At 34.6% G+C, this 27,205-nt stretch overlaps 1 protein-coding gene across 14 annotated transcripts in view; it reads right to left on the bottom strand.

The window, feature by feature from the left end:
- The window catches only part of LOC120414208 (collagen alpha-1(XVIII) chain), a 622,129-nt gene that overhangs the window by 117,460 nt on the left and 477,464 nt on the right, over nucleotides 1–27,205 (bottom strand). For 11 of the 14 annotated variants that reach the window (XM_052710469.1, XM_052710470.1, XM_052710472.1 and 8 more), the window contains 6 exons: nucleotides 17,901–18,134; nucleotides 17,706–17,720; nucleotides 5,047–5,208; nucleotides 4,796–4,886; nucleotides 4,582–4,682; nucleotides 4,340–4,369 (listed from right to left, as the gene is read on the bottom strand). In XM_052710469.1, coding sequence (XP_052566429.1) covers nucleotides 4,340–4,369; nucleotides 4,582–4,682; nucleotides 4,796–4,886; nucleotides 5,047–5,208; nucleotides 17,706–17,720; nucleotides 17,901–18,134 — 633 coding nt within the window. The remainder of the gene's footprint in view (nucleotides 1–4,339; nucleotides 4,370–4,581; nucleotides 4,683–4,795; nucleotides 4,887–5,046; nucleotides 5,209–17,705; nucleotides 17,721–17,900; nucleotides 18,135–27,205) is intronic. The other 3 variants (XM_052710473.1, XM_039575305.2, XM_052710471.1) reach the window with 2 other exon arrangements.

Below are 27,205 nucleotides of genomic sequence, written 5' to 3'. Positions count from 1 at the left end.
AAAATGAAGTTGAAAAATTTTTGCGACCAATATTTCGATTTTTTGAAAAAATCAGTATTTATTTAAAAAATCATAACTCAGTCAAAGATTTTTTGCACAACCTGGAAATTTCTGAAAAGTTGGCATTTTATGTCCTCTAAAACATATCAAAAAATAAAAAAAATAAAAATAGTGTTTTTTTGCAAATCAAGTTTTAGTGATTAAAAGTTAATTAAAAAAATGACCAATTTTTTTACCGTGTATCATTTTTTTCCAGTGTAGTCCACATCCATACCTACAACTTTGCCGAAGACACCAAATCGATCAAAAAATTCCTTCAAAAGATACAGATTTTTGAATTTTCATACATAATTTTGTATGGACAGCTGCCAAATTTGTATGGAAAATTTTATGGACAAACTAATGATGCAAAATGGCTTCTTTGAGCATACCAAAGGCACCAAAAAAGTTTCAGTCGGATTAAAAAATACAAAAAATAAAATTGAAGAAAAAAGACCGATTTCGTAGAGAATTGCTCAAAAGCAAAAGTTATGAAGAGTGAATTTCTAAGGGAGTTTAATTTGTCTTCATTTTTGCTAAAGTGACGTTGTGATCTGAGTTAGCCTTGAGTTATGGACCATACGATGATAAATATGTCCTGGCTTCTTAAAAATGCATAACATTTCATACTTTAAAGTGAAAATCGAGTTCATTGACTCCAAATTTGTCAAATTTAATACCACTGGTTACAGTATATCGCCACCACATTGATCGCCATTATCACTTTACAGAATGTTTGAATTTATATTTGAGATCAACGACCCAAAAAACAAACATTTTTTTATGATTCGATTTACCGAAGTATTTTTTTTGCTAGGACTTCGGATAATCGAGTCTAAACTTTGTTGGTTTTTCATTACATGTCTCCCTTAATAAAATGTTGTGGTCTGTCCATACAATAGTGCTATGAGAATATAATACTATAATACTATAATACTATATAATATAATACTATATAATACTTAAATCCCTAATATGATGATGGATTTTCTGACCAATTCGGTGTTTTCGACAAAGTTGTGGGTTATGATTTAAACTTTTTAAATTTTTAGACTTTAATCAGCGATTCCATGTCAAACCGGTTGGATCCAGATCAAAAGTGCTCCGATGTGGCCCAAATTTGGCATGGGAGTTCCTTGTCCAAAATATTGCGCAATTCCCACTAACTAGGACATCGCACTAAACTATTGCTATCGATCGCACTATTGCGACTTGTCACACTGCACAGTGGGATGAAATCGGGAAAAAGGCGATTACGTCCACATCTCTCAATTTTAGCATGTTGCATTTCAAACGTCTTGATTTTATCAGAGTAGCCTACTACTAGTGTTCAATTAGTGCAACAATCAATTCTGACCTACTGTGACCGGTTCCAGGTGCCCCGGGGGAAGAATGGGCAACTTTGGTCCAGTAAAAAGGGCAAGATGCATGTCAAACTTCATGATTTTTCGAAACCGATCCATAAGAAGCGTTTTCAAGATCAATTCTGGAATTATTATTCAAAAGGTCCTATAAACTATTGTCTTTCATATGGACCTATTCAAAAAAATCTAGAATTAAATAATTTGGAAAACTTGTGTTTGAAATCAAAAAAATAAAAATAAAATAAAAATACTTTTTTATCCGTCCGTTCACAGTGCCATTTTACTACTGAACCATGCTCTCTATCCTCTCGTATACCGATGCCCAGTTCTGGGAGTAGGAATATGTAAAAAAATAGCCAAGTTCTCTTCTTAATTTTGTAAATTTTGATATTGAGCTTTTAAATCAATGTTGATTTATCTAGTTGTCTGTATTTGACTGTTTTATTTATGTATATTTTTTATAAATGAAAAACTCAGTTTGATGGAATCTTAACAAACTGAATTTTTTATTGATAGAATATTAATGAATAAAACATGTTTTTCCACTTTTTTATACAAAATGTTTTAAGAGACAATCGTAATTTATTGGTTTTTTTTATTTTAAAGATTTGTTTTTTCATATTTTCAAAACGTAATTTTTTTTTCCATTTTTCACTTAGAACGAGCAACGATTGGATTTTATTCAATGTTTAGTTTTCCGATAACTGAAAATCAAGGCTTTATTTATAGTAATTTACCCAAAATGGAAACATTTGGAAAAAATATGAAATGACTTAATGAATTTAGCCAAACAATTAAAAATATTTACCACAAAAACATTGCCATACTCAAGTTGGAATCTTTTTTCAAATATTATATAAATGTGTCAAAATGCAACAGAATCATAACTTTACGCTAGCCATAATCATTGAAATTAAGATTTAACTTTGTCATTAACTTTGTTACTGTTTTAGGTTACATGTTACCTCTTGTTTAATAAAATTCTTTTGATTCATAAAAAAGGATTGTGAAAATCTAAGTCAAATGTATCCCACGTTTATTAGGATTTCTAATGTCTTTAAAAGCCTTTTTATTCTCAAATAGCTTGAAATGGTAAAAGGAACCTGAAATTAAAAGTAAATTATTATACTACTATATACTCATTGGACCAAAAGAGCTAACTTTTGAACTTTAGTGCATAACGTACATTTTTATTTCGGCCAATATATATTTTTTGAGAAGTTTAAAAAGTGTCGAAAAACATTATTAACTTTATTGCAATTCGTCGCTGTCGTGCTAAGTTGTAGCACGTTGCTTTTTGAGGTTCCGAGAAAAACGCGTTTTAATGTTTGACCTTGAATAAACAAAAACAAGAGCTCGCAATGTAAACAAAAACAAACACGTTTTGTTTGGTTGACCATTATGTGCATTGTCTCGAAGTTTGGGTGAATTTGGTTGTATTTACGGTAGTCGAGGTCGTACTTGTGTCAAACGCGTTCTGACCTGAAATCCCTTTGCCTTTTGTTGCACTTACTTCAATTTTCAGGGTGTGTCAAGATAGCATGATCAGATTGACACTTCTTTCATATGATGAGTGAAAACAATGCACGGAGTTTTTTTTTGGTTTTTATTGAATATATCAGGATTTAAGTCGAACTTTGGGGATCTGTGAAAGACAACAGGTGAGGCATTGTGCGCTGCAAAAATTGGCGTTCAATTTAGACCAAAATGCACGTGCGACAAGTTAGCTCGACAGCGACGAATTGAAAAGTGCTCGTGCGAAATTGTGTTCAAGAGAACAATTGTCAAGTTATAATTAAGGGCGAAAAACGAAGTTGACTTTATAGCTGTCGGCCACCATTGCTAGTACCAACCACTAGTGTCTTCCTTTTTATCTACAAGGACTTCGCCGCCCTGGGCTCCTAAGTGTATGAAAGTATGGCACGGAGCGACGGCGCCGAATACCCATATTTACACAAAGAATGTTAGAGCGCCCGCCGCGGGATTCGAACCGTCGGCCTCTGGATTGTGAGTCCAGTGCGCGGTCCGATTGATCCACACGGGCGGGACAATTATAATAATTAAGGGCTGTTTAGTTAAAATTTTATAAAACTGTCCAATCATTGCAAAAAGGGTCACACTGTTTATGATTTAATTTCGTTGAAATTTTGTCATGATCTTTGATATTTATTTTTTCAAAATCTTGAGAAATTACCATCAAAAATTTGAAATAAAATTTGCAATGGCATTTTTCAATGCTTTAATTTAAAGTACATCCACTCAATACACAGACCGTCATCCTCAGTTTTCCCATAAATGTTCGACAACGCTCGCGAGTGGAAATTATATTTGTCATATCTGTGCCGCCATGTGGAAGACCTGTGTGCAGCTTGTTGATAGTACATTCTTTGTTTTTACTCGTTTTTTTTTTTCAGAACGCACCCACATATATTTATGACAATTTGCCATTTCGTTCGTCGTTCGAATTGTTCGTTTTCCCGTGTGTTCTACATGACATAATGTATTTCCCAAAAATTGGTTTTGTTTCAGAGTAGTCCAATTTTGCGCATTTTACCCGCGAGCAATAATGCTTGCAAATGTCTGGTATGCTCTCTAGCATACCGTCATTCTCTTTTCGCATGGAAAATTGTAAATTGTTCGTTCTGGGAAAATGTTGATGGGGGAAGGGGGAGAAGGTTATTGTTTTCTGCGATTACAGCTTGTTACGCGGTGGGTGGGCAATATTTTCCTCCCATGGATACATTATTGCCGGAGTTGTTTGAATGCCACCCTGGAATGAATTTATTCAAATTGAAGTCGATGACGACTGATTGTGTGATTCAAAAGGGTTTGAAACTGCTTCCATGGCGAATCTCTCTTTGATTGAAAGGCTATTTTAGTTAAGATTGCAATGCGTTCTTCGACACTGACAAACAGTTCAGTAAACCTCGTTATACCTTAAACATCCGCGACGGGTTCCAATTTATCTAAAATGGGGAAAAAACATTCGACAAAAGAGACAGTATGGTTATGGGGTTAAGAGAAAGAAAGAAACTTCAGTGTTAGACAATGTTGAACAAGTGGTGTCGCTGTTATCTGGATAGAATTGTTCGATTGGTTTCGAATCAAGATTCCAATTGGATTAGTCACATAGAGTTACTAAGACAAAAAAATGGTGTGAAAATCCAGCGGCACTTACATCGTAGTTCTCCGGAATGCCCGGTGGTCCCGGAGGTCCGGGCAGTCCAGGGGGACCCGCCATGCCATCCAGGCCGGGTTCACCCTTGCTGCCCTGGAGTCCTGTCAGAAGACACAAACACACAATGGGGTGGCGCATAAGTTTCATTCAATTATCATCACCAGGGCATGTAACAGTGTGGGTGGTAAAGTCGATTGCCATTATCGGCGCTTACCTTCGGGGCCGGGCGTTCCGATGTCTCCACGGTCTCCGCGGTCTCCCTTGAGACCGGTCGATCCCCGTTCACCGGCAGGTCCTGGAGCACCCTGGAAGGACGAGAAACGAGGGAAGAAAAGTGTCAATTTGATTCGATAAAGTGCGCTGATTGGATGATTTTCTGGAATTGTTGATGCAGGGTTGCCAGCACATAGCTTGGCACCACTGTTTCGACATTCTTTTTCCAATTCAAGCAAAAGCCAGTCTTACCGTCAGTCCAGGCGATCCGGTTTTGCCCTCGCGGCCTTGCGGTCCAACCGGTCCGCGCAGGTATTCCCGCAGGGCGGCGTCCATTTTGAGCTCCTCCAGAATCAGCGTCGCGTTACAGTAGCACTGGTTGGCGTGCTTCCGGTTGGGCAGGGCGTCGTACAGCTGTGTGGATGGGGAGAAGCATTAAGTGGGGCATTTTAGTGGGTTGAAATCTTTTAGGAATTTGAGCATGAGCAAATTCTGGAAAATAAAAGATAAGACTTCCCGCAAAATAAATGCTTTAAATCATAAGAAAATAAAAAAAATCGGATGGAAAATTTGGGTTTCCTAAATCTTTATATTTTTCCAAAATATTATTATTTATAAACATTCATTTTAGTTTATTAATATTATGGCATCGTGTTACAGCTTGTGCCTATCCAATTAAATCAGTATTTCTACAAAAACACTTTTCATTATCCCATTTGGGAAACAAACGTCGTGTTCACTAGACATATGATTTACAGCAGCAATAAGCGTGATCTCAACGGATGTGCTGGATGAATTGCAGTAATCAAGCGGTATGTGCTGGGGTCGCGTTTGTTGTGTAAAAATAACCCTTTTTCTGAAAAGAGTAATTTTCTAGAATTTCACAAATTTTCTCAAAATTTTTAATTTTGTATTGAAGTAGTTCTTTACGATTTCGCCGATTTATTTTTCGCGATTTCTCATTTTTTTGTGTTTCATTTCGATGAAACTTCGCCCATTCCTTCCTTATGTTAAAATAAGCAATTTTGCATCATTCGTTTTTCCATACAAGTCTCCAGACAATTTTGGAGGCTGGTCATACAAAATGGGTAGGTAAGTGTATGAAATTCTATATCTTGAATTCTAATCGTGGTGTCTTTAGCAAAGTTGTAGGTTATGATTAGAACTTTTCGGAAATAGGCACACGGAAGAAAAAAAGTATTTTTTAAGTTAACTTTTCATCATTTCATCATCACAACTTGAAACTTTTTTGCAATTTTCTGTTCTTTTCATTAATACATACATGTAATTCGGGACCGTGGTGTATGGGTAAGCGTGATTGCCTCTCACCCAGTCGGCCTGGGTTCGATCCTAGACGGTCCCGGTGGCATTTTTCGAGACGAGATTTGTCTGATCACGCCTTCCGTCGGAAGGGAAGTAAATGTTGGTCCCGGACTAACCTAAAAAAGGTTAGGTCGTTAGCTCAGTCCAGGTGTAGGAGTCGTCTCCCTGGGTCCTGCCTCGGTGGAGTCGCTGGTAGGCAGTTGGACTAACAATCCAAAGGGCGTCAGTTCGAATCCCGGGGTGGATGGAAGCTAAGGTGTAAAAAGAGGTTTGCAATTGCCTCAACAATCAAGCCTTCGAACACCTAGTTTCGAGTAGGAATCTCGCAATCGAGAACGCCAAGGCAATGCTGTAGAGCGAATAATTTGATTTTTTTTTTGAATTCGGAAAAAAATGTCAAGGGTTGGTAAGAGCACACACTCAAACTTTTATTTAAGTTTATTTTCAGGGCATCAATAGTAGTTTATGCAACAAGTTGCAAAAAGAAGATTATTTCAGCACGAGTCGTACATTTATCCAACGAGGTTTACCGAGTTGGATGAATACGACGAGTGCTGAAAAAATCAAGTTTTGCAACGAGTTGCTTACAACATTTTTTGCAATTCCGAAAAACGCTTCTTGAATGGAATTTTATGTCAAACATTCATGTGTTTAGTAAATTCACCGTTCGAAACAAAAAAATATTTAAAAATGTTACTTTTCGATAATAGTGTTGAAAAATTCAACTTTTCAGCACCCATTTCAGTGCTGAAAAGTAGAACTTTTCAGCACTGGTATTGAAAGGTATTAATTTTCCTTTCTGTTATTTTTGGTAGGGAAAAGTAGGCCGTTTCGGTTCTCCAGAAGGACAGGAAAAGTTGACAGTTTTACAGCGGAATTGCAAAAAAAACATTTTAACTTATTACCAACATAATTTTGAAGACATTTGGTTGCATCATTTTCGAGATATAGCAATTTCAAGTTAGCAGTTTCAAAAAACTGGTACCACGATATCTCAACACTGCGTTGACCAAATCGACTCAAAATTTTGGTGAAGACTTATTAAACCGGTCCCGTGTGCATGACGCAGGTCGATTTTCTTAAAGTTAATTTAAAAAAAAGATTGATATTAAATTTTGAGATTTTCCACATGTATGTATCCCTTAAAACCTATTCTATTTCATTACCAGGAAAAACTTTTTGAAAGTGTTTACTTATGATTTTTAAGGTTAAGCCGTTGATCATTTTCGAAGAAAATTGATCATCACTATAAAATATTCTGTATTAAATTCAATTTAACGAATTTCTGCACCAAAATGAATCAGCATGTGCCAATTGTTGCCTTCTTGAAGCCATTGAAAGAATTTTCGAGCTGAATCAAATGTGTTTCAACATTTTTATAATTTTGTGATACAATCATTGACGTCCTAGTTGGCAATCATTGATTAATGACGATTTCCTTAACTTTACAAGGAATGGGATAATCGTTACCAAAAGGAATCAGCATGTGTATGGCACTATTCTAAACAACTTGTTGAAGGAATTTTGTCAAAATATTGAAAGCAACGCAAAATTTATATCTTTGAACAGATCGTGGAAGTTATCCCGGGGAAGTTATCCTGGACGCCATAAAGATGGCGGCCGTAGGCCGTAGGATAACTGTCAAAGGATAACTTCCCATTTTCTGCTAAATTGGGAAGTTATCCTGGGCGGTTATCCTACGGCTAAAAACGGCGACCATCTTTATGGCATCCAGGATAACTTTAGGTTATCCTACGGCAGATTATGAAAAATAAATATGATTCAAGAAATTAAACACTGTTTAAACAATAACATAGTTTGGTTTTCCAAAATCTCAAAAATGGTGAATAATTTAGATAAATGATTCAAAATTCAATAAATTCAAACATTCTGAAAAATCCCAAGGCTCCTCAGAAATAAATAAAATGATTGAAGTAAACAGTCAAAACAGGAGTTGATAAAATTATTCTAAAAATACAGAACATTATTTCCAAGTCCTACAAGCATGTTTTTCAATTCGGCATGCCTGCCAAGTAATTTTAAAAATGTTTTCTGAACATATTTTAATAAAATTTAGAATAAATTCAAAGAAATTCTCGAAGAACCTCGTAGGGCCAGCTATGAAGAGTTGATAAAATTATTCTAGAAATACAGAATATTATTTCCAAGTCCTACAAGCATGTTTTCGAATTCGGCATGCTTGCCAAGTAATTTTAAAAATGTTTTCTGAACATATTTTTATAAAATTAAGAATAAATTAAAAGAAATTCTCGAAGACCTCATAGGGCCAGCTATGGGGAGTTGATAAAATTATTCTAAAAATGTAGAACATTATTTCCAAGTCCTACAAGCATGGTTTTCAATTCGGCATGCTTGCCAAGTAATTTTAAAAATGTTTTCTGAACATATTTTAATAAAATTTAGAATAAATTCAAAGAAATTCTCGAAGAACCTCGTAGGGCCAGCTATGAAGAGTTGATAAAATTATTCTAGAAACACAGAATATTATTTCCAAGTCCTACAAGCATGTTTTTCAATTCGGCATGCTTGCCAAGTAATTTTAAAAATGTTTTTGCAATTCCGTCGTGAAAATACTTCCTTTTCCTGTCATTCTTGAACGACGAAACAGCCTACTTTTCTGTACCAAAAATAACAGAATCGAATAGTAACACTTTTCAAAATAAATGCTGAAAAGTTCTACTTTTCAGCACTGAAATGGGTGCTGAAAAGTTGAACTTTTCAGCACTTGTTTCGAAAAGTATCACTTTTCAACATTTTTTTGATTTGAACGATTTATTGACAAAATACATGAAAATTTGACTTAAAATTTCACTCAATGGGTGTTTTTCGGAATTGCAAAAAATGTTGTATGGAACTCGTTGCAAAACTTGATTTTTTCAGCACTCGTCGTATTTATCCAACTCGGTGAACCTCGTTGGATAAATGTACGACTCGTGCTGAAAAAATCCTCTTTTTGCAACTTGTTGCATAAACTACTATTTCTGAACATATTTTTATAAAATTAACAATAAATTCAAAGAAATTCTCGAAGAACCTCATAGGGCCAGCTATGAGGAGTTGATAAAATTATTCTAAAAATACAGAACATTATTTCCAAGTCCTACAAGCATGATTTTCAATTCGGCATGCTTGCCAAGTAATTTTAAAAATGTTTTCTGAACATATTTTTATAAAATTAAAAATAAATTCAAAGAAATTCTCGAAGAACCTCGTAGGGCCAGCTATGAAGAGTTGATAAAATTATTCTAGAAATACAGAATATTATTTCCAAGTCCTACAAGCATGTTTTTCAATTCGGCATGCTTGCCAAGTAATTTTAAAAATGTTTTCTGAACATATTTTTATAAAATTAAGAATAAATTCAAAGAAAATCTCGAAGAACCTCGTAGGGCCAGCTATGAGGAGTTGATGAAATTATTCTAGAAATACAGAACATTATTTCCAAGTCCTACAAGCATGGTTTTCAATTCGGCATGCTTGCCAAGTAATTTTAAAAATGTTTTCTGAACATATTTTAATAAAATTTAGAATAAATTCAAAGAAATTCTCGAAGAACCTCGTAGGGCCAGCTATGAAGAGTTGATAAAATTATTCTAGAAACACAGAATATTATTTCCAAGTCCTACAAGCATGTTTTTCAATTCGGCATGCTTGCCAAGTAATTTTAAAAATGTTTTCTGACCATATTTTTATAAAATTAAGAATAAATTCAAAGAAATTCTCGAAGAACCTCGTAGGGCCAGCTATGAAGAGTTGATAAAATTATTCTAGAAATACAGAATATTATTTTCAAGTCCTACAAGCATGGTTTTCAATTCGGCATGCTTGCCAAGTAATTTTAAAAATGTTTTCTGAACATATTTTAATAAAATTTAGAATAAATTCAAAGAAATTCTCGAAGAACCTCGTAGGGCCAGCTATGAAGAGTTGATAAAATTATTCTAGAAACACAGAATATTATTTCCAAGTCCTACAAGCATGTTTTTCAATTCGGCATGCTTGCCAAGTAATTTTAAAAATGTTTTCTGAACATATTTTTATAAAATTTAGAATAAATTCAAAGAAATTCTCGAAGAACCTCGTAGGGCCAGCTATGAAGAGTTGATAAAATTATTCTAGAAATACAGAATATTATTTTCAAGTCCTACAAGCATGGTTTTCAATTCGGCATGCTTGCCAAGTAATTTTAAAAATGTTTTCTGAACATATTTTAATAAAATTTAGAATAAATTCAAAGAAATTCTCGAAGAACCTCGTAGGGCCAGCTATGAAGAGTTGATAAAATTATTCTAGAAACACAGAATATTATTTCCAAGTCCTACAAGCATGTTTTTCAATTCGGCATGCTTGCCAAGTAATTTTAAAAATGTTTTCTGAACATATTTTTATAAAATTAAGAATAAATTCAAAGAAAATCTCGGAGAACCTCGTAGGGCCAGCTATGAGGAGTTGATGAAATTAATCTAGAAATACAGAACATTATTTCCAAGTCCTACAAGCATGGTTTTCAATTCGGCATGCTTGCCAAGTAATTTTAAAAATGTTTTCTGAACATATTTTAATAAAATTTAGAATAAATTCAAAGAAATTCTCGAAGAACCTCGTAGGGCCAGCTATGAAGAGTTGATAAAATTATTCTAGAAACACAGAATATTATTTCCAAGTCCTACAAGCATGTTTTTCAATTCGGCATGCTTGCCAAGTAATTTTAAAAATGTTTTCTGAACATATTTTTATAAAATTTAGAATAAATTCAAAGAAATTCTCGAAGAACCACGTAGGGCCAGCTATGAAGAGTTGATAAAATTATTCTAGAAATACAGAATATTATTTCCAAGTCCTACAAGCATGTTTTCGAATTCGGCATGCTTGCCAAGTAATTTTAAAAATGTTTTCTGAACATATTTTTATAAAATTAAGAATAAATTCAAAGAAAATCTCGGAGAACCTCGTAGGGCCAGCTATGAGGAGTTGATGAAATTAATCTAGAAATACAGAACATTATTTCCAAGTCCTACAAGCATGGTTTTCAATTCGGCATGCTTGCCAAGTAATTTTAAAAATGTTTTCTGAACATATTTTAATAAAATTTAGAATAAATTCAAAGAAATTCTCGAAGAACCTCGTAGGGCCAGCTATGAAGAGTTGATAAAATTATTCTAGAAACACAGAATATTATTTCCAAGTCCTACAAGCATGTTTTTCAATTCGGCATGCTTGCCAAGTAATTTTAAAAATGTTTTCTGAACATATTTTTATAAAATTAAGAATAAATTCAAAGAAAATCTCGGAGAACCTCGTAGGGCCAGCTATGAGGAGTTGATGAAATTAATCTAGAAATACAGAACATTATTTCCAAGTCCTACAAGCATGGTTTTCAATTCGGCATGCTTGCCAAGTAATTTTAAAAATGTTTTCTGAACATATTTTAATAAAATTTAGAATAAATTCAAAGAAATTCTCGAAGAACCTCGTAGGGCCAGCTATGAAGAGTTGATAAAATTATTCTAGAAACACAGAATATTATTTCCAAGTCCTACAAGCATGTTTTTCAATTCGGCATGCTTGCCAAGTAATTTTAAAAATGTTTTCTGAACATATTTTTATAAAATTTAGAATAAATTCAAAGAAATTCTCGAAGAACCACGTAGGGCCAGCTATGAAGAGTTGATAAAATTATTCTAGAAATACAGAATATTATTTCCAAGTCCTACAAGCATGTTTTCGAATTCGGCATGCTTGCCAAGTAATTTTAAAAATGTTTTCTGAACATATTTTTATAAAATTAAGAATAAATTAAAAGAAATTCTCGAAGACCTCATAGGGCCAGCTATGGGGAGTTGATAAAATTATTCTAAAAATGTAGAACATTATTTCCAAGTCCTACAAGCATGGTTTTCAATTCGGCATGCTTGCCAAGTAATTTTAAAAATGTTTTCTGAACATATTTTAATAAAATTTAGAATAAATTCAAAGAAATTCTCGAAGAACCTCGTAGGGCCAGCTATGAAGAGTTGATAAAATTATTCTAGAAACACAGAATATTATTTCCAAGTCCTACAAGCATGTTTTTCAATTCGGCATGCTTGCCAAGTAATTTTAAAAATGTTTTTGCAATTCCGTCGTGAAAATACTTCCTTTTCCTGTCATTCTTGAACGACGAAACAGCCTACTTTTCTGTACCAAAAATAACAGAATCGAATAGTAACACTTTTCAAAATAAATGCTGAAAAGTTCTACTTTTCAGCACTGAAATGGGTGCTGAAAAGTTGAACTTTTCAGCACTTGTTTCGAAAAGTATCACTTTTCAACATTTTTTTGATTTGAACGATTTATTGACAAAATACATGAAAATTTGACTTAAAATTTCACTCAATGGGTGTTTTTCGGAATTGCAAAAAATGTTGTATGGAACTCGTTGCAAAACTTGATTTTTTCAGCACTCGTCGTATTTATCCAACTCGGTGAACCTCGTTGGATAAATGTACGACTCGTGCTGAAAAAATCCTCTTTTTGCAACTTGTTGCATAAACTACTATTTCTGAACATATTTTTATAAAATTAACAATAAATTCAAAGAAATTCTCGAAGAACCTCATAGGGCCAGCTATGAGGAGTTGATAAAATTATTCTAAAAATACAGAACATTATTTCCAAGTCCTACAAGCATGATTTTCAATTCGGCATGCTTGCCAAGTAATTTTAAAAATGTTTTCTGAACATATTTTTATAAAATTAAAAATAAATTCAAAGAAATTCTCGAAGAACCTCGTAGGGCCAGCTATGAAGAGTTGATAAAATTATTCTAGAAATACAGAATATTATTTCCAAGTCCTACAAGCATGTTTTTCAATTCGGCATGCTTGCCAAGTAATTTTAAAAATGTTTTCTGAACATATTTTTATAAAATTAAGAATAAATTCAAAGAAAATCTCGAAGAACCTCGTAGGGCCAGCTATGAGGAGTTGATGAAATTATTCTAGAAATACAGAACATTATTTCCAAGTCCTACAAGCATGGTTTTCAATTCGGCATGCTTGCCAAGTAATTTTAAAAATGTTTTCTGAACATATTTTAATAAAATTTAGAATAAATTCAAAGAAATTCTCGAAGAACCTCGTAGGGCCAGCTATGAAGAGTTGATAAAATTATTCTAGAAACACAGAATATTATTTCCAAGTCCTACAAGCATGTTTTTCAATTCGGCATGCTTGCCAAGTAATTTTAAAAATGTTTTCTGACCATATTTTTATAAAATTAAGAATAAATTCAAAGAAATTCTCGAAGAACCTCGTAGGGCCAGCTATGAAGAGTTGATAAAATTATTCTAGAAATACAGAATATTATTTTCAAGTCCTACAAGCATGGTTTTCAATTCGGCATGCTTGCCAAGTAATTTTAAAAATGTTTTCTGAACATATTTTAATAAAATTTAGAATAAATTCAAAGAAATTCTCGAAGAACCTCGTAGGGCCAGCTATGAAGAGTTGATAAAATTATTCTAGAAACACAGAATATTATTTCCAAGTCCTACAAGCATGTTTTTCAATTCGGCATGCTTGCCAAGTAATTTTAAAAATGTTTTCTGAACATATTTTTATAAAATTTAGAATAAATTCAAAGAAATTCTCGAAGAACCTCGTAGGGCCAGCTATGAAGAGTTGATAAAATTATTCTAGAAATACAGAATATTATTTTCAAGTCCTACAAGCATGGTTTTCAATTCGGCATGCTTGCCAAGTAATTTTAAAAATGTTTTCTGAACATATTTTAATAAAATTTAGAATAAATTCAAAGAAATTCTCGAAGAACCTCGTAGGGCCAGCTATGAAGAGTTGATAAAATTATTCTAGAAACACAGAATATTATTTCCAAGTCCTACAAGCATGTTTTTCAATTCGGCATGCTTGCCAAGTAATTTTAAAAATGTTTTCTGAACATATTTTTATAAAATTAAGAATAAATTCAAAGAAAATCTCGGAGAACCTCGTAGGGCCAGCTATGAGGAGTTGATGAAATTAATCTAGAAATACAGAACATTATTTCCAAGTCCTACAAGCATGGTTTTCAATTCGGCATGCTTGCCAAGTAATTTTAAAAATGTTTTCTGAACATATTTTAATAAAATTTAGAATAAATTCAAAGAAATTCTCGAAGAACCTCGTAGGGCCAGCTATGAAGAGTTGATAAAATTATTCTAGAAACACAGAATATTATTTCCAAGTCCTACAAGCATGTTTTTCAATTCGGCATGCTTGCCAAGTAATTTTAAAAATGTTTTCTGAACATATTTTAATAAAATTTAGAATAAATTCAAAGAAATTCTCGAAGAACCTCGTAGGGCCAGCTATGAAGAGTTGATAAAATTATTCTAGAAACACAGAATATTATTTCCAAGTCCTACAAGCATGTTTTTCAATTCGGCATGCTTGCCAAGTAATTTTAAAAATGTTTTCTGAACATATTTTTATAAAATTTAGAATAAATTCAAAGAAATTCTCGAAGAACCACGTAGGGCCAGCTATGAAGAGTTGATAAAATTATTCTAGAAATACAGAATATTATTTCCAAGTCCTACAAGCATGTTTTCGAATTCGGCATGCTTGCCAAGTAATTTTAAAAATGTTTTCTGAACATATTTTTATAAAATTAAGAATAAATTAAAAGAAATTCTCGAAGACCTCATAGGGCCAGCTATGGGGAGTTGATAAAATTATTCTAAAAATGTAGAACATTATTTCCAAGTCCTACAAGCATGGTTTTCAATTCGGCATGCTTGCCAAGTAATTTTAAAAATGTTTTCTGAACATATTTTTATAAAATTAAGAATAAATTCAAAGAAATTCTCGAAGAACCTCGTAGGGCCAGCTATGAAGAGTTGATAAAATTATTCTAGAAATACAGAATATTATTTCCAAGTCCTACAAGCATGTTTTCGAATTCGGCATGCTTGCCAAGTAATTTTAAAAATGTTTTCTGAACATATTTTTATAAAATTAAGAATAAATTAAAAAAAAATCTCGAAGACCTCATAGGGCCAGCTATGGGGAGTTGATAAAATTATTCTAAAAATGTAGAACATTATTTTCAAGTCCTACAAGCATGGTTTTCAATTTGGCATGCTTGCCAAGTAATTTTAAAAATGTTTTCTGAACATATTTTAATAAAATTAAGAATAAATTCAAAAAAATTCTCGAAGAACCTCGTAGGGCCAGCTATGAGGAGTTGATAAAATTATTCTAAAAATAAAACGAAGTTGACTTTATAGCTGTCGGCCACCATTGCTAGTACCAACCACTAGTGTCTTCCTTTTAACTACAAGGACTTCGCCGCCCTTGGCTCCTAAGTGTTTGAGTACGGCACGGAGCGACGGCGCCGGATACCCCATATTTACACTTAGAATTTTAGAGCGCCCGCCGCGGGATTTATCCCGCAACCTTTGGATTGTGAGTCCAGTGCGCGGTCCGATTGATCCACACGGGCGGGATTCTAAAAATAAGAACATTATTTCCAAGTCCTACATGCATGTTTTTCAATTCGGCATGCTTGCCAAGTAATTTTAAAAATGTTTTCAGGCCATATTTAAATAAGATTATGAATAATTTCATGTTCTTCAACTCGTCTTTCATGCCAAATAATTTTAAAAATGTTTTAAGGCCATATTTAAATAAGATTATGAATAGAGCGTTCAATTTCCCGTCCCGGGAAAAAAAATCCCGGGAATTCCTGGGATTTCCCGGAAAAAATATTTCCCGTTACAGATCTCCCGGGAATTCCCCAAATACAAGCGGAAGTTTACATTTTCCTACCTTTTTGGCACCAATATTTGAAACTATACAAAAAATATTAATTAGAGAACCTTATTTGATTTTATTCGTTTCAATCTACTGTTCATATTGAACTAATCAGCTTGTCTGTAAAGTTCATGTCAAGGTTTAATTCAGATAATATTTATTTCTGAAGCATTCACAACTAGGAATATTGTTTGCTTATATGTTGGCCAACAAAAAATACGCTATTATGAAATGAATATTACCTATTAGGTGGGAAAAGTTATCCCACAGATGGTTATCCCGGGAATAATTTATAGCGCTATGGCGGCCATCTTTATGGCATGCGGGATAACTTGTCATGGTTATCCCAGGAACAATTTTTAAGAGAGATTCCAAAACTAAAAAAAAACGAACAATTAACATTACCTGGACATGTTTCTTGGCAAAATTTATTGCCCTACATTCCTGGAGTATGAAAATTTGGATGCGAATGAAAAAAATTCCAGGAATATTGTAACATCAAATATTTTAATTCAAATATTTAATAAATTTAAAAATCCTTCTGGGATGGGACTCTGGGTCATCTCCTGGACATGTTCCTGGGCAAAACATGTTGCCCTACATTCCTTAAGCATAAAAATACAACTTGGCATGAGGCCATGTGGAGGAAAAAAATTGCAGAAATGCCAAGTTGTATTTTTATGCTTAAGGAATGTAGGGCAACATGTTTTGCCCAGGAACATGTCCAGGAGATGACCCAGAGTCCCATCCTAGAAGGATTTTCAAATTTATGGAATATTTGAATTAAAATATTTGAAGTTCAAATATTTCTGGATTTTTTTTCCTCCACATGGCCTCATGCCAAGTTGTATTTTTATGCTCAAGGAATGTAGGGAAACATGTTTTGCCCAGGAACATGTCCAGGAGATGACCCAGAGTCCCATCCCAGAAGGATTTTTAAATTTATTAAATATTTGAATTAAAATATTTGATGTTACAATATTCCTGGAATTTTTTTCATTCACATCCAAATTTTCATACTCCAGGAATGTAGGGCAATAAATTTTGCCAAGAAACATGTCCAGGTAATGTTAATTGTTCGTTTTTTTTTTAAGTTTTGGAATCTCTCTTAAAAATTGTTCCTGGGATAACCATGACAAGTTATCCCGCATGCCATAAAGATGGCCGCCATTGCGCTAAAAATTGTTCCCGGGATAACCATCTGTGGGATAACTTTTCCCACCTACTTTTCTTAAACACTATTGTGTCTGTGCATATTTTGAGGATTGTTGCAAAAATTCAAATTAAGCTCTTTAATTAAAAAAATATTCTCAAACTAAATGGATGAATACAATTTGGAACACAAAAAAAAGTTTCTCTTGGCTATCAACAAAAGATATGCAACCAATTGCAAAAATATCGCCTTCTCAGATCACTAGGTACTTATCACATGTTCAACTAATTGGCCAGATAAAAGATTTAATATCTCCACCCTGCAGCCTGTTAGTCTTAGGAGCTCATCCATTTGGCTAATCAGCTCTTCCAGCTAATGGCTAGTCATTTAATATCTCCACCCTGCAGCCTGTTAGCCTTAGGAGCTCATCCATTTGGCTAATCAGCTCTTCCAGCTAATGGCTAGTCAGTTGCATTCGATGATAGAAATTAAAACGTAATAAAAAACTCATGAGTGGGTCGGGCAAAAAAAAAACCATAGAAACCATCCTCGAAGGATGCACAGCTAACGGAAACCGGTGCCAACGGCAGAAAATATATTTTATTTCATCTCTTAATTACCTGAGATAATCTCTTCTGATCAGATTAAATTTCCGAGTGCAGCAGACCCGGACAGCAATGGGAGAAGAGAAATTGAATTTTAATAAACTATGACCAGCATCCACCCCCAGCCCCCTTTTGCGAGGGAGGGTGCTTGTTGTTGCTGAAATTCACACTCGAGACCATCCCAAGGATTGAACTAATTGGCCAACTTACCACTTCGTCGCCGGATCCGTCCTCGAAATAGCCCGGTCCCTTGGGTCCGGGTGAACCGGGTGGCCCCGGGGGTCCGGCTGGTCCCGCCGGCCCTGGCGGTCCCGGAGGCCCCCGTATGCTGTCCCCGGGTGGGCCCTTCACGCCCCGTTCGCCCTTGTCGCCCTTCAGCCCGTAGCCACCGTACTCGGGCGGTGGGGGTGAAATCATCGGGAAATCGCCATCGTCTCCACTGGACTGTAAATAAAGTGGACGGAAAGAGAGGGTGTGTTAGTAGGTGGTGGTAGGTGAGCGTGGAAGTGGAGATTACTCTTGAGGAATTAGTCCCAGAGTAAACACTTGACACGGGGCTAGACAATGGTTCCGGAGAAATTAAATGGCGACTTCAAAAAGATTACATTAATTAAGTAGATAAGACGCAAACAATTATTTTTGAGTGCAATTTGTATCGTTTAGCAAACCAACACTTTCAACATCTCGAAAAAACATTATTCAGATCATCAAAACAAGTTAAGAAAATTGTGATGCACTCAACCCCCGGTGGTTGGTCACTTTTCGTTTGACACTTTTGAGTTCCCCGTTGGTTTGACAAACGTTGAGTAGTGTGTGTGAGCTCTGTGTAAAGAGGGTGTCAAACTAAAAAGTGACCCCGTTCGTTTGACAACAATGGGTGTCAAACCATCGGAGTTTCAGTGTTTGACCAAATAAATGAATTGATTTAAAATGAATTAAATTGAAAAAAAATGTTTGAGGACATGATGAAACGATACGTGATCCACCTTAAGGTGGTTAGTAACTTCCTCACATTAATATACAGCAATTCCCCAAGAAAACAGCATGATTCGAAAATAAAAGTTGTCCAATCGGGCTCAAAATTGGAGTGGGGGATAAATGGCCAAAATAATCAAACCCGTATTTTGTTTTGTTTGGCCATTAGAGTGACCTACGCCGTGTCAGGGTGGTCAGAAAAATTGTCATTTTTGTCGATGTTTGCCTAAACTACATTAAAAAAAACCATAACTCCGCACAATTTAAGCCGATTTTAGCTCTCTTGGACCGAATTGAGGTGATTGATCAGGCTTTTTAGAGTTTAAATATTTGGAGTTTCAAAAATCTAGCCTAATATTTTAAAAGGCCGTATAAAAAAAATTAAAATGCGGTTTTGTAGGTATCGTAACCAAAACGCCTATCATTGAAAATATTTTCTCGGACAATTTTACACAAAATATGTAAAATTGGTGAAGTTTCGTAAACAGGATTCCAAGATATGATTTTTTGAAAGTAAAAATTGTGTTTTTCGGGAAAAATGACGAAAACGGGTAAAAAAATTGTATGCACTAAAACTGCGATAACTTGAACATTTAAGCGATGACTTATAATTTTTTGAGTACATATTAAGTTGCGTCTTTCAATTACGGTTCGTCGAAAAACCCAGCTTTTAGTTAAGTAAGGCAAAAATTATAATCAATTTCAAACTTTTTTCACGAATCCGCAAAATTTAACACTCTACAACCCAACCCTGCCTTAAAACAGGCTTCGATTTAAAAAATCACCAAAAAATCATTTTTCAACCAATTTTTGATCATTAAAAAGCATTGGAATGAAGAATTCTTAAATTTTTAGAAAATATATGGGTTGGCAGTTTTACTTGTTTTATGTGACTTTGTAATTGTTTTAAAAAATGTCATTTTTAGGGGTCATCTTTGGTTGTGTTTTTACTAGCATTTCCTGTATTTTAAGTAAAACGAAGTATGCAGTATTTTTTCTAGTGTCCCAGACTATGTCTCTACGTATTTTTTTTTGCAATTTAAATGATAATGGTGCCATTTTATAGCAGAAAATGTGAAAAACAAGTGAAAAATTGAAAAAGTGACTATAAAAACATGAAAAAATTAGATAGGCAAAATGTAATGATAGGAGGTGATAGAATAGGCCAAATACTACCAAAAACAAATATAAACTAAACAAGATAAATGCAAATTTAAATACTAAAAATGAAACAAGAAAAACATAAAACAAGAGAAGTAAAGTTTTTCGTAGAACAAAATGGCTCAAAATGACCTCCTAAACTAGCTCCCCGAGCACCCAAACCTATTTCTTCTCCAAGAAACCTACCCACCAGGGTTCGAACTGACGACCTTTGGATTAGCGGAAGATCATGGGTTCGATTTCCATGGTTGAGATTTCCAAAAACGTGTCCACGTGGTTTGTGGATGGTCCCTAAACATGTTTTTTTTCCAAATTAATTTAAAACATTTTATTAGATTAAAATTTGATTCTTTTTTCCTTGATTTTTTTTTTCAGGATGAAAATAAAAATCAAAATCAAATTTTTGATTGAAAAAAAATCAGAAAAATTCAATTAAAAAAAACTGAGAATTATTTAACCCTCTACTGCCCAAATTTTTATTTTTCCCCTGTTTAGTAGGTCATTTTGAGCAACTTTTGTTCTACTTTTTCATTTATCTTGTTTAGTTTATGTTTGTTTTTGGTAGTATTTGGCCTATTCTACCACCTCCTATCATTATATTTTGCCTATCTAATTTTTCCATGTTTTACAGTCACTTTTTCAATTTTTTGCTTGATTTTCACATTTTCTGCTATAAAATGGCACCATTATCATTTAAATTGTAAAAAAAATGCGTAGATGCATAGTCTGGGACACTACAAAAATTACTGCATACTTCTTTTTACTTAAAATATAGGAAATTTTTAGTATAAAACACAGCCAAAGTAAACCCCTAAAAAAATACATTTTTAAAAACATTGTCAACGTCACAAAAACAAGTCAAACTTCCAACTCAAAAAAATTCTAAAATTTTAAGAGTTCTTCTTTCCAATGCTTGTTAAAGATCATAAATTGGTTGAAAAATGGATTTTTGGCGATTTTTTAAAACGAAGCCCGTCTAAAGGCGGGGTTAGGTTGTAGAGGGTTAAGATAAAGGTGCCTTAAATAAACTATTTATATTTTTACAGAATAATTACAAATAATTAAATAATGTTTGAATAAAATTTAAAAAAAGCAAATACCTAATTTTGAAAATAAAGATCCCTGCAAATATTTTGTAAAGATTTAAAAAAATTCAAATCGTGGACCAAAAACAGGTTTCTGATTGAAATTTCTTCGTTTTCTAGATTTGAAATAACTTTACAAACCAACCTGATCGTATCATGTAGATCCCGTTTTACGAATTTGGTCGATTTTTTTTGAAAGAATTTAAAATATCAAAACACTCAAAAAGGAATTGGAAAAATGAGAAATTTCACAAAAATATATGTTTTCTTTGTTCAGATATATTCATCCTAATATACGAATGGTTAAAAATTACTGCACACTTTTCCAATGTGTTGTGCACACAATTCACAATGTGTCCAAATTACCCCACAATGCATGTCCAAATTACCCTATATTGGTGCCAATATTACCCCATAAAAAAATGTGGGGATAATTTGGACACCTTTTTATAATTGAGATAAAGATGGATTTATCAAAATTTATCGGTTGACGATTGTCCACGCTCCATACACAAAATGTTTTCTTTGTTATGGAATTTTGTCCACAAGAGGGGTTGAGATTTCCAAAAATATGTTCACGTGGTTTATGAATGGTCTCAAATCAATTTCGTTTCAATTGTGTTCAAGAGATTTGAATGATTGATTTAAAAACTGAATCATCCTGTAAATTTGATTGACGAGCTGATTCTAATAGTAAACCTTATTTTCACCCAGCAATGAGTATATCCTTAATTCAAACTGGGATTCATAACCAGAATGCACACCCATTAAACTTAATATCGTTACCACAAATTGACCTGCTAATTATAATCCAAAGCCCTAAAATTCTACCCGAAAGCCACTAATTTTCCGTAACAACCGCAAAACCCATCAAAGCCTGCCAAATTTCTGGAAATCATCCAACTCTCGAACCATCCCGATCAACCAAAAGCTGATTACTCGTGTAAATCATCCGTCATAATTTTGCCTCCCCTGCCCTGTCAATTATCAAAGCCAACCGCAGAAAGCTAATCAGCCTCAAAATATTTCACCCCCGCTAGTTAGTTACAAGCCCCCGCCCTTACTAATCGACTAGCTTACATTGCCCACCAGCTCAACGAACACTTGAATTGTCTCAAATGAACCGGCATAAATGAACCTAATTCAAGTTTCGAAAAGTTCCTAAAGAAGACGATGAAAAAAAAAGTTGCTCTTTTCAATGCAAACAAAAGTGAGCTCTGGCGGTGGGGGTAAAGTTTTTAATTGAACGTCAGATAAAGCTTCCTTCCTTTTTTCCTCCTGCTGCGCGATATTTAGTCGATTAAAAATTCATACACCGTGAATGAACTGGAATTTGGGCGCGAGCAACCGGAGTGAATCGAAAGAAAAACACTGTTTTCGAAAGTTTGTTCCCGGATCAGCAAAGCGAAAACTCGATTTGCCACGACTTTCAAATCGGATTTAAGATTAAATTAGCGGTAAATTAGAGCGATGATTCGTGTTTCAATTTCCTGATTGATGTTTGTTGGGAGGAACAGGGGATGTTTGTGTTTGGAGTTTTGCTTTGAACCAGTGTTAATTACTCAGATAAAGTGAAGATTGTTTGTTTCTTTGAAGCTAGATGCGTTAATTTAGTATTATTTTTTTTTTATAAAATATGAATATCAATGACTCTTTCTACTTAACTTCAAAAGCTTTGAATCGAAACTTCGATAAATAACCCCGAAAAACTGCAATAAAACCCCATAGTCACCAAGGCAAGAACTTTTCGATCAACGCCAACAAGCTAGGGCGTGTTCCCCGAAGGTGCCGAGGATTACCAGGCCCATTTTTGCCCAGACCCGAAAATGTGCTCTGGTTGTCATTTAGCCGCCGCCGCCAAGAAGCGATTTAACCCAAACCTCGAAAAGCTCTTTCCAGAACCCGGCCCAGCCCCATAATGAAACGAAACGAGGCATCCGGGGGACATTCCGCGAGCGAATAAAAATGAAAACAATCTCGCAAAACCATAAATTTGTTTTCTTTGTGTGGATGTGTGTCTCACTAGCGACCTGTTCTTGAGTTGGCGTCGCGACGCACCATCAAGCGGGGAGGGGCCTCGTCATGCTGATCGTGTGACCTGATGTAGGAGCTTTTTAAGGGGGGGGGGAGCTTTTTGGGTGGGAGGTGGCGTAATAATTCAGACCACATTCCGGGCATGCATGAATGTTTTTGGAAGGAAATGGTGAGGAAAGAATGTTCCTGGCAAGTTGTGAGGAGTTGGAGGGGAGGAGATTGGATCAGACATGAAAGTATGGTTGTAGACCTGAAGCTAACGTGCGGCTTAAAGAACTGTAATGGGGCCTCACAATGTCGGAAGGGTTATGTTTCTCGTTAGGGGTTGGATCCAAGTTACGTACTTTACGTACACATCTAAATTGCGTACTCATTCACTGAATTACTAGCCCACTAACTCATTCACTCACTGAATTTCGTTCATACAATTTACTCACTCAATCACTCACTCAATCACTCATTCAATCACTCATTCAATCACTCACCTCAATCACTCACTCACTCTTTCACTGACTCTCTGGCACTCACTGTGACCCTGACTGACTCACATTGACTTCGTTGACTCACTCAACGAATTTTTCATGTTTTTTTCCCGAAACATCCAAAGCTACGTAATCTTCCGACAACCCCTTCCCATAGTCGCGTTGTCGTGTGACAGTGTCATGAAAAAATATTACGATTGTTTCGAATGATCTATTCTTTGCCATAAAGAACTCCGTTTTCACCCTCCCCCCACCACATCATCGTCATGCATGTTCCTGAAGACCGTGTCAGTTCCGGCTTGGCGTTTTCTTCATTTCCGAGTTGAGTAAATTTTATGTTGACGATGATGGCGCGTTGACGACCAAGACGCGACATTGTCGACAACAAGAGCCCAGGACTATTCAACAGAGTGCGTTACGGCTGTGGGGTGGGGGGTTCGAGCCCAGGTGAGCCCCCGCTCCATTTCGTTATGCCAATAATACACCACACGGAGTAAAGAGGGTTAATCTAGGCAATTTAGAAGGGGTTGATGGGGGTGGTGCTCGGAATTGAAGGTAAAGGCGTGGATTTGTGGGAATTTTGAAGCGTGGTTTGAATGGTTTGAAAAGTGATGTTCCCTCGAGTCACGGTGTGTACTATAGTTTTTCTTGTAGCATGCAATTGAAACCGTGTAGTCAAAAATTATTAATGGTCTCTTTGCATGACAAATTCGATTGTTTTGTTGCTGGGTCATTAACAAAACGATTCTTGTTATTGGATGTCAATCAAGTGGTGTTGTAAACGAAGTCTAGACAACATGAGAGTTTATTTCTGGAAATACGCTCTAATGCTTAAAACCGTCATTGGCGATTATATTTTTTCGGAAAATCAACAAATAACATATCAACAAATTTAAATCACATTTATCTTCATCAATTTTGAATCATATTTCAATGTTATTATTTTTTTATTTTTGTGATTTAAAAACATGACATGTCAAATTCATAAAAGTAATCGAAACGATAATTTGTTATGAGTAAGGCCGTTGCAAATATTTTTGTTAGTTTATGTCCCTCGGCCCTGACCAAAGTCAAAAAAGTGTTTTAAAATGCATTTTACACGCGTCCAATCATATGTTTTCAAAATACTGATGTATTGACGGAAATTTTTTTTCCCGAAAAAAATACTTTTCGTGGGATTGTACATTGGTATTTCATGAAAATTATAAATGTCTTCAAAGGATTTCAAACATGCTAAATATGATTATAAACGCAATAATTTAAGATAACTTTCAGTTAAAAAAATAAATGTATTTTCTTCATACCTAGTTCAAGAACTTCTGGAATCGACAAAATCGTTCATTTAAAAAAAAAATCTAAATTTTTCTGTGTTTATAGAAAACGTTTGAAAACTATTCATTTATCTATGAGGCTGTTACAAATATTTTTGAATGTTCTTTCACCGCCCTTCCCCCACAAAATCGGACCGAAAATCAGGGGGTCAAAAATAATATTCTTTGAAAAAACTTCAAAATTTTCCATAAAAATTCAAGTGCAATCAACTGCAATCAATTTGAAACACATTCCCCTGTTCATATTAATTTTTAGCATGTTTGGGTAAAGCCAAAAATCTTTTGAATTTTTAAATATTTTCGGTGTACAGTACCGCAAAAAGTTATTTTTGCTTATTTTTTTTGTTTTTGTCAAATATTTTTTTTTGGTAACTAATGATTGCAGAACATCCGAATTAATGTAAAATGCATTTTAAAACACTATTTTCATTAAAATCTGTAGACTTTGAAATGTTATTTCGATTTTTATATATTTTTGAAGTAAAAAAAACTTTTTTAAATAATGCACGGACTTTGTGTACATATTTAAAATATAATAATCTCGAGACAAACTTTATCAATTGGAGAATTTTCTAAAATTTCTATTGAAATCCTTACTGTATTTAATTTTCTATTTGGGGCACTTTTTAGTTGTTTCAATATTATTTATCATTGCAAACAAATAACTTCGTTTGTTGGTGGTCAGGGTTGTTAAAATATCAAAATATCAGCTCTCAGCAACTACAATTATCCCGCCTGAATAATCATGCCTCAAATACAACTGCTCTTCTCTTCTTATTGAAACTCTCAGCGCCGAACATAGCCGAACACGTTTTCGTGTTTACACACTCACGATTGACATTTTCCTTTTCTCTCTCATTCCCGCTTCCACGATCATCATACCGCAACAGCTTTTAACCACAAAAGCCGCCACAAAACCAATTTCGCAAACGCAGTTTGACGGAACGTCATGCGTGGTCGGCTCCTTATCGCCATCTCGCGTTCTCTCATTGCAGTTTTCGGAGAGATTGAGAGACTAAGCGGTGAGAGCGCATAGTCGAGGAAAAGGGGAGGAGTGATAGAGAGAGAATGACATCGCTGGGAATCACGAGACACAAGAAGAGATCTCACAAGCTAGTGACGGCCGCTATACTCTCGGATGTTTTTGGTGCAGAGATAATCAATTGATAGCTTTTCTATTTCTCATTTGCAACACTGTTGGTGGTTGTTTATTATATTTTTCAAGTGAATATTAGAGTTATTTTTTTTATGTTTTACATTGCATAGGCATTATTAACTCAAAATTAAGCAATCGAGCTATCATGTAAGCACTGCCTACGTGAAGTTTAGTTAAATTTACATAGATATTTAGTCATGATCAAAGCAAAAAATTAATTTAAAAATAAACTAAAAGGTTATGCATGTTGATTCCCAAAGTACATGGTAAAAAAATCATGACATCTGGGAGTGAGTACATCTCTAATGTCAGAAAAAGTGTAAATATTTACCAATGCTGTGATGTTATGCCAAATTTACAGTCAAAACTGAGGTAAAATTACATCATAAAAGAGGGAAAATTTAACCTTTGTTTACTGTATATGTATTTTCAATTAAACTTGTTGTGCACTAAACTAATCTGATTTGAAGATAAAACATGTTCAAACACCGATAGAAACACCTGATTGTAGTCTCTAATAATAGTTGGGCTTTCTAATCTTTCCAGAGTGGTAGCTATTAATTATTTTACAGCTCCGATATCTAAGCTAATTAAATTTTTTTTAGGTCAGCAAACACCAGAGTTCAAAATTAGCTTTCTGACCTGCGTAAAGCAAATTTTTATTTTTTCTTCCTCCTCTAAAAACTACTTGGTCTGAAGGACCTTCGGCCTGGTCAGAAGCAAGAAAAAAAAATGAAACAAAATTAATAAACAGCACAGTTTACAAAAATAGGCACCTCTCACAACCATTTTCAACACCCCGCTCCAAAAATATCCTAAGCACCTGTTTATTAGCCCGAGTGGGCAGGGATTTTCCCCACTCCATTTTGCCACCAGCTTTGACATGGAAATTTTTCCTGCCGATGAGCGGAAGTTTATTTCGAGGACTGACCGTGGTCCGTTTTTCGTTTTTGTGCCTGCTCCGATATCGATGGCGATTAATCTGCTTGAGGTTTTTTTCTCCGGTAGGAGCGATGTTTTGGTCTAGCTTGATAAGTGAAAACAGTCAGTGTGGTGTTTATTTCCTTTTCAGGGGAAAGGCAGGGGGAGGAAACAGATGTTTGGGGATTATTGGGTGAAAAGCCGCTTGATGGTGGAAGGTGGAAATTTGTTGTTGTTTGAATTAATGAAAGGGAAGATTTTCCTGTTTCTAAGACTTCCAACTGTGAAAAGGACATTTTCATGGTGGAATAATTTAAGCTCAATTGTGTTGAAAAGATAAAAGAGGGTAGTATCTGAGTTTATTGTTCAA

This window comes from Culex pipiens, chromosome 3 (assembly GCF_016801865.2).
Source record: "Culex pipiens pallens isolate TS chromosome 3, TS_CPP_V2, whole genome shotgun sequence".
NCBI lineage: Eukaryota > Metazoa > Arthropoda > Insecta > Diptera > Culicidae > Culex > Culex pipiens.
This window is presented reverse-complemented; position numbering and strand designations above follow the sequence as displayed.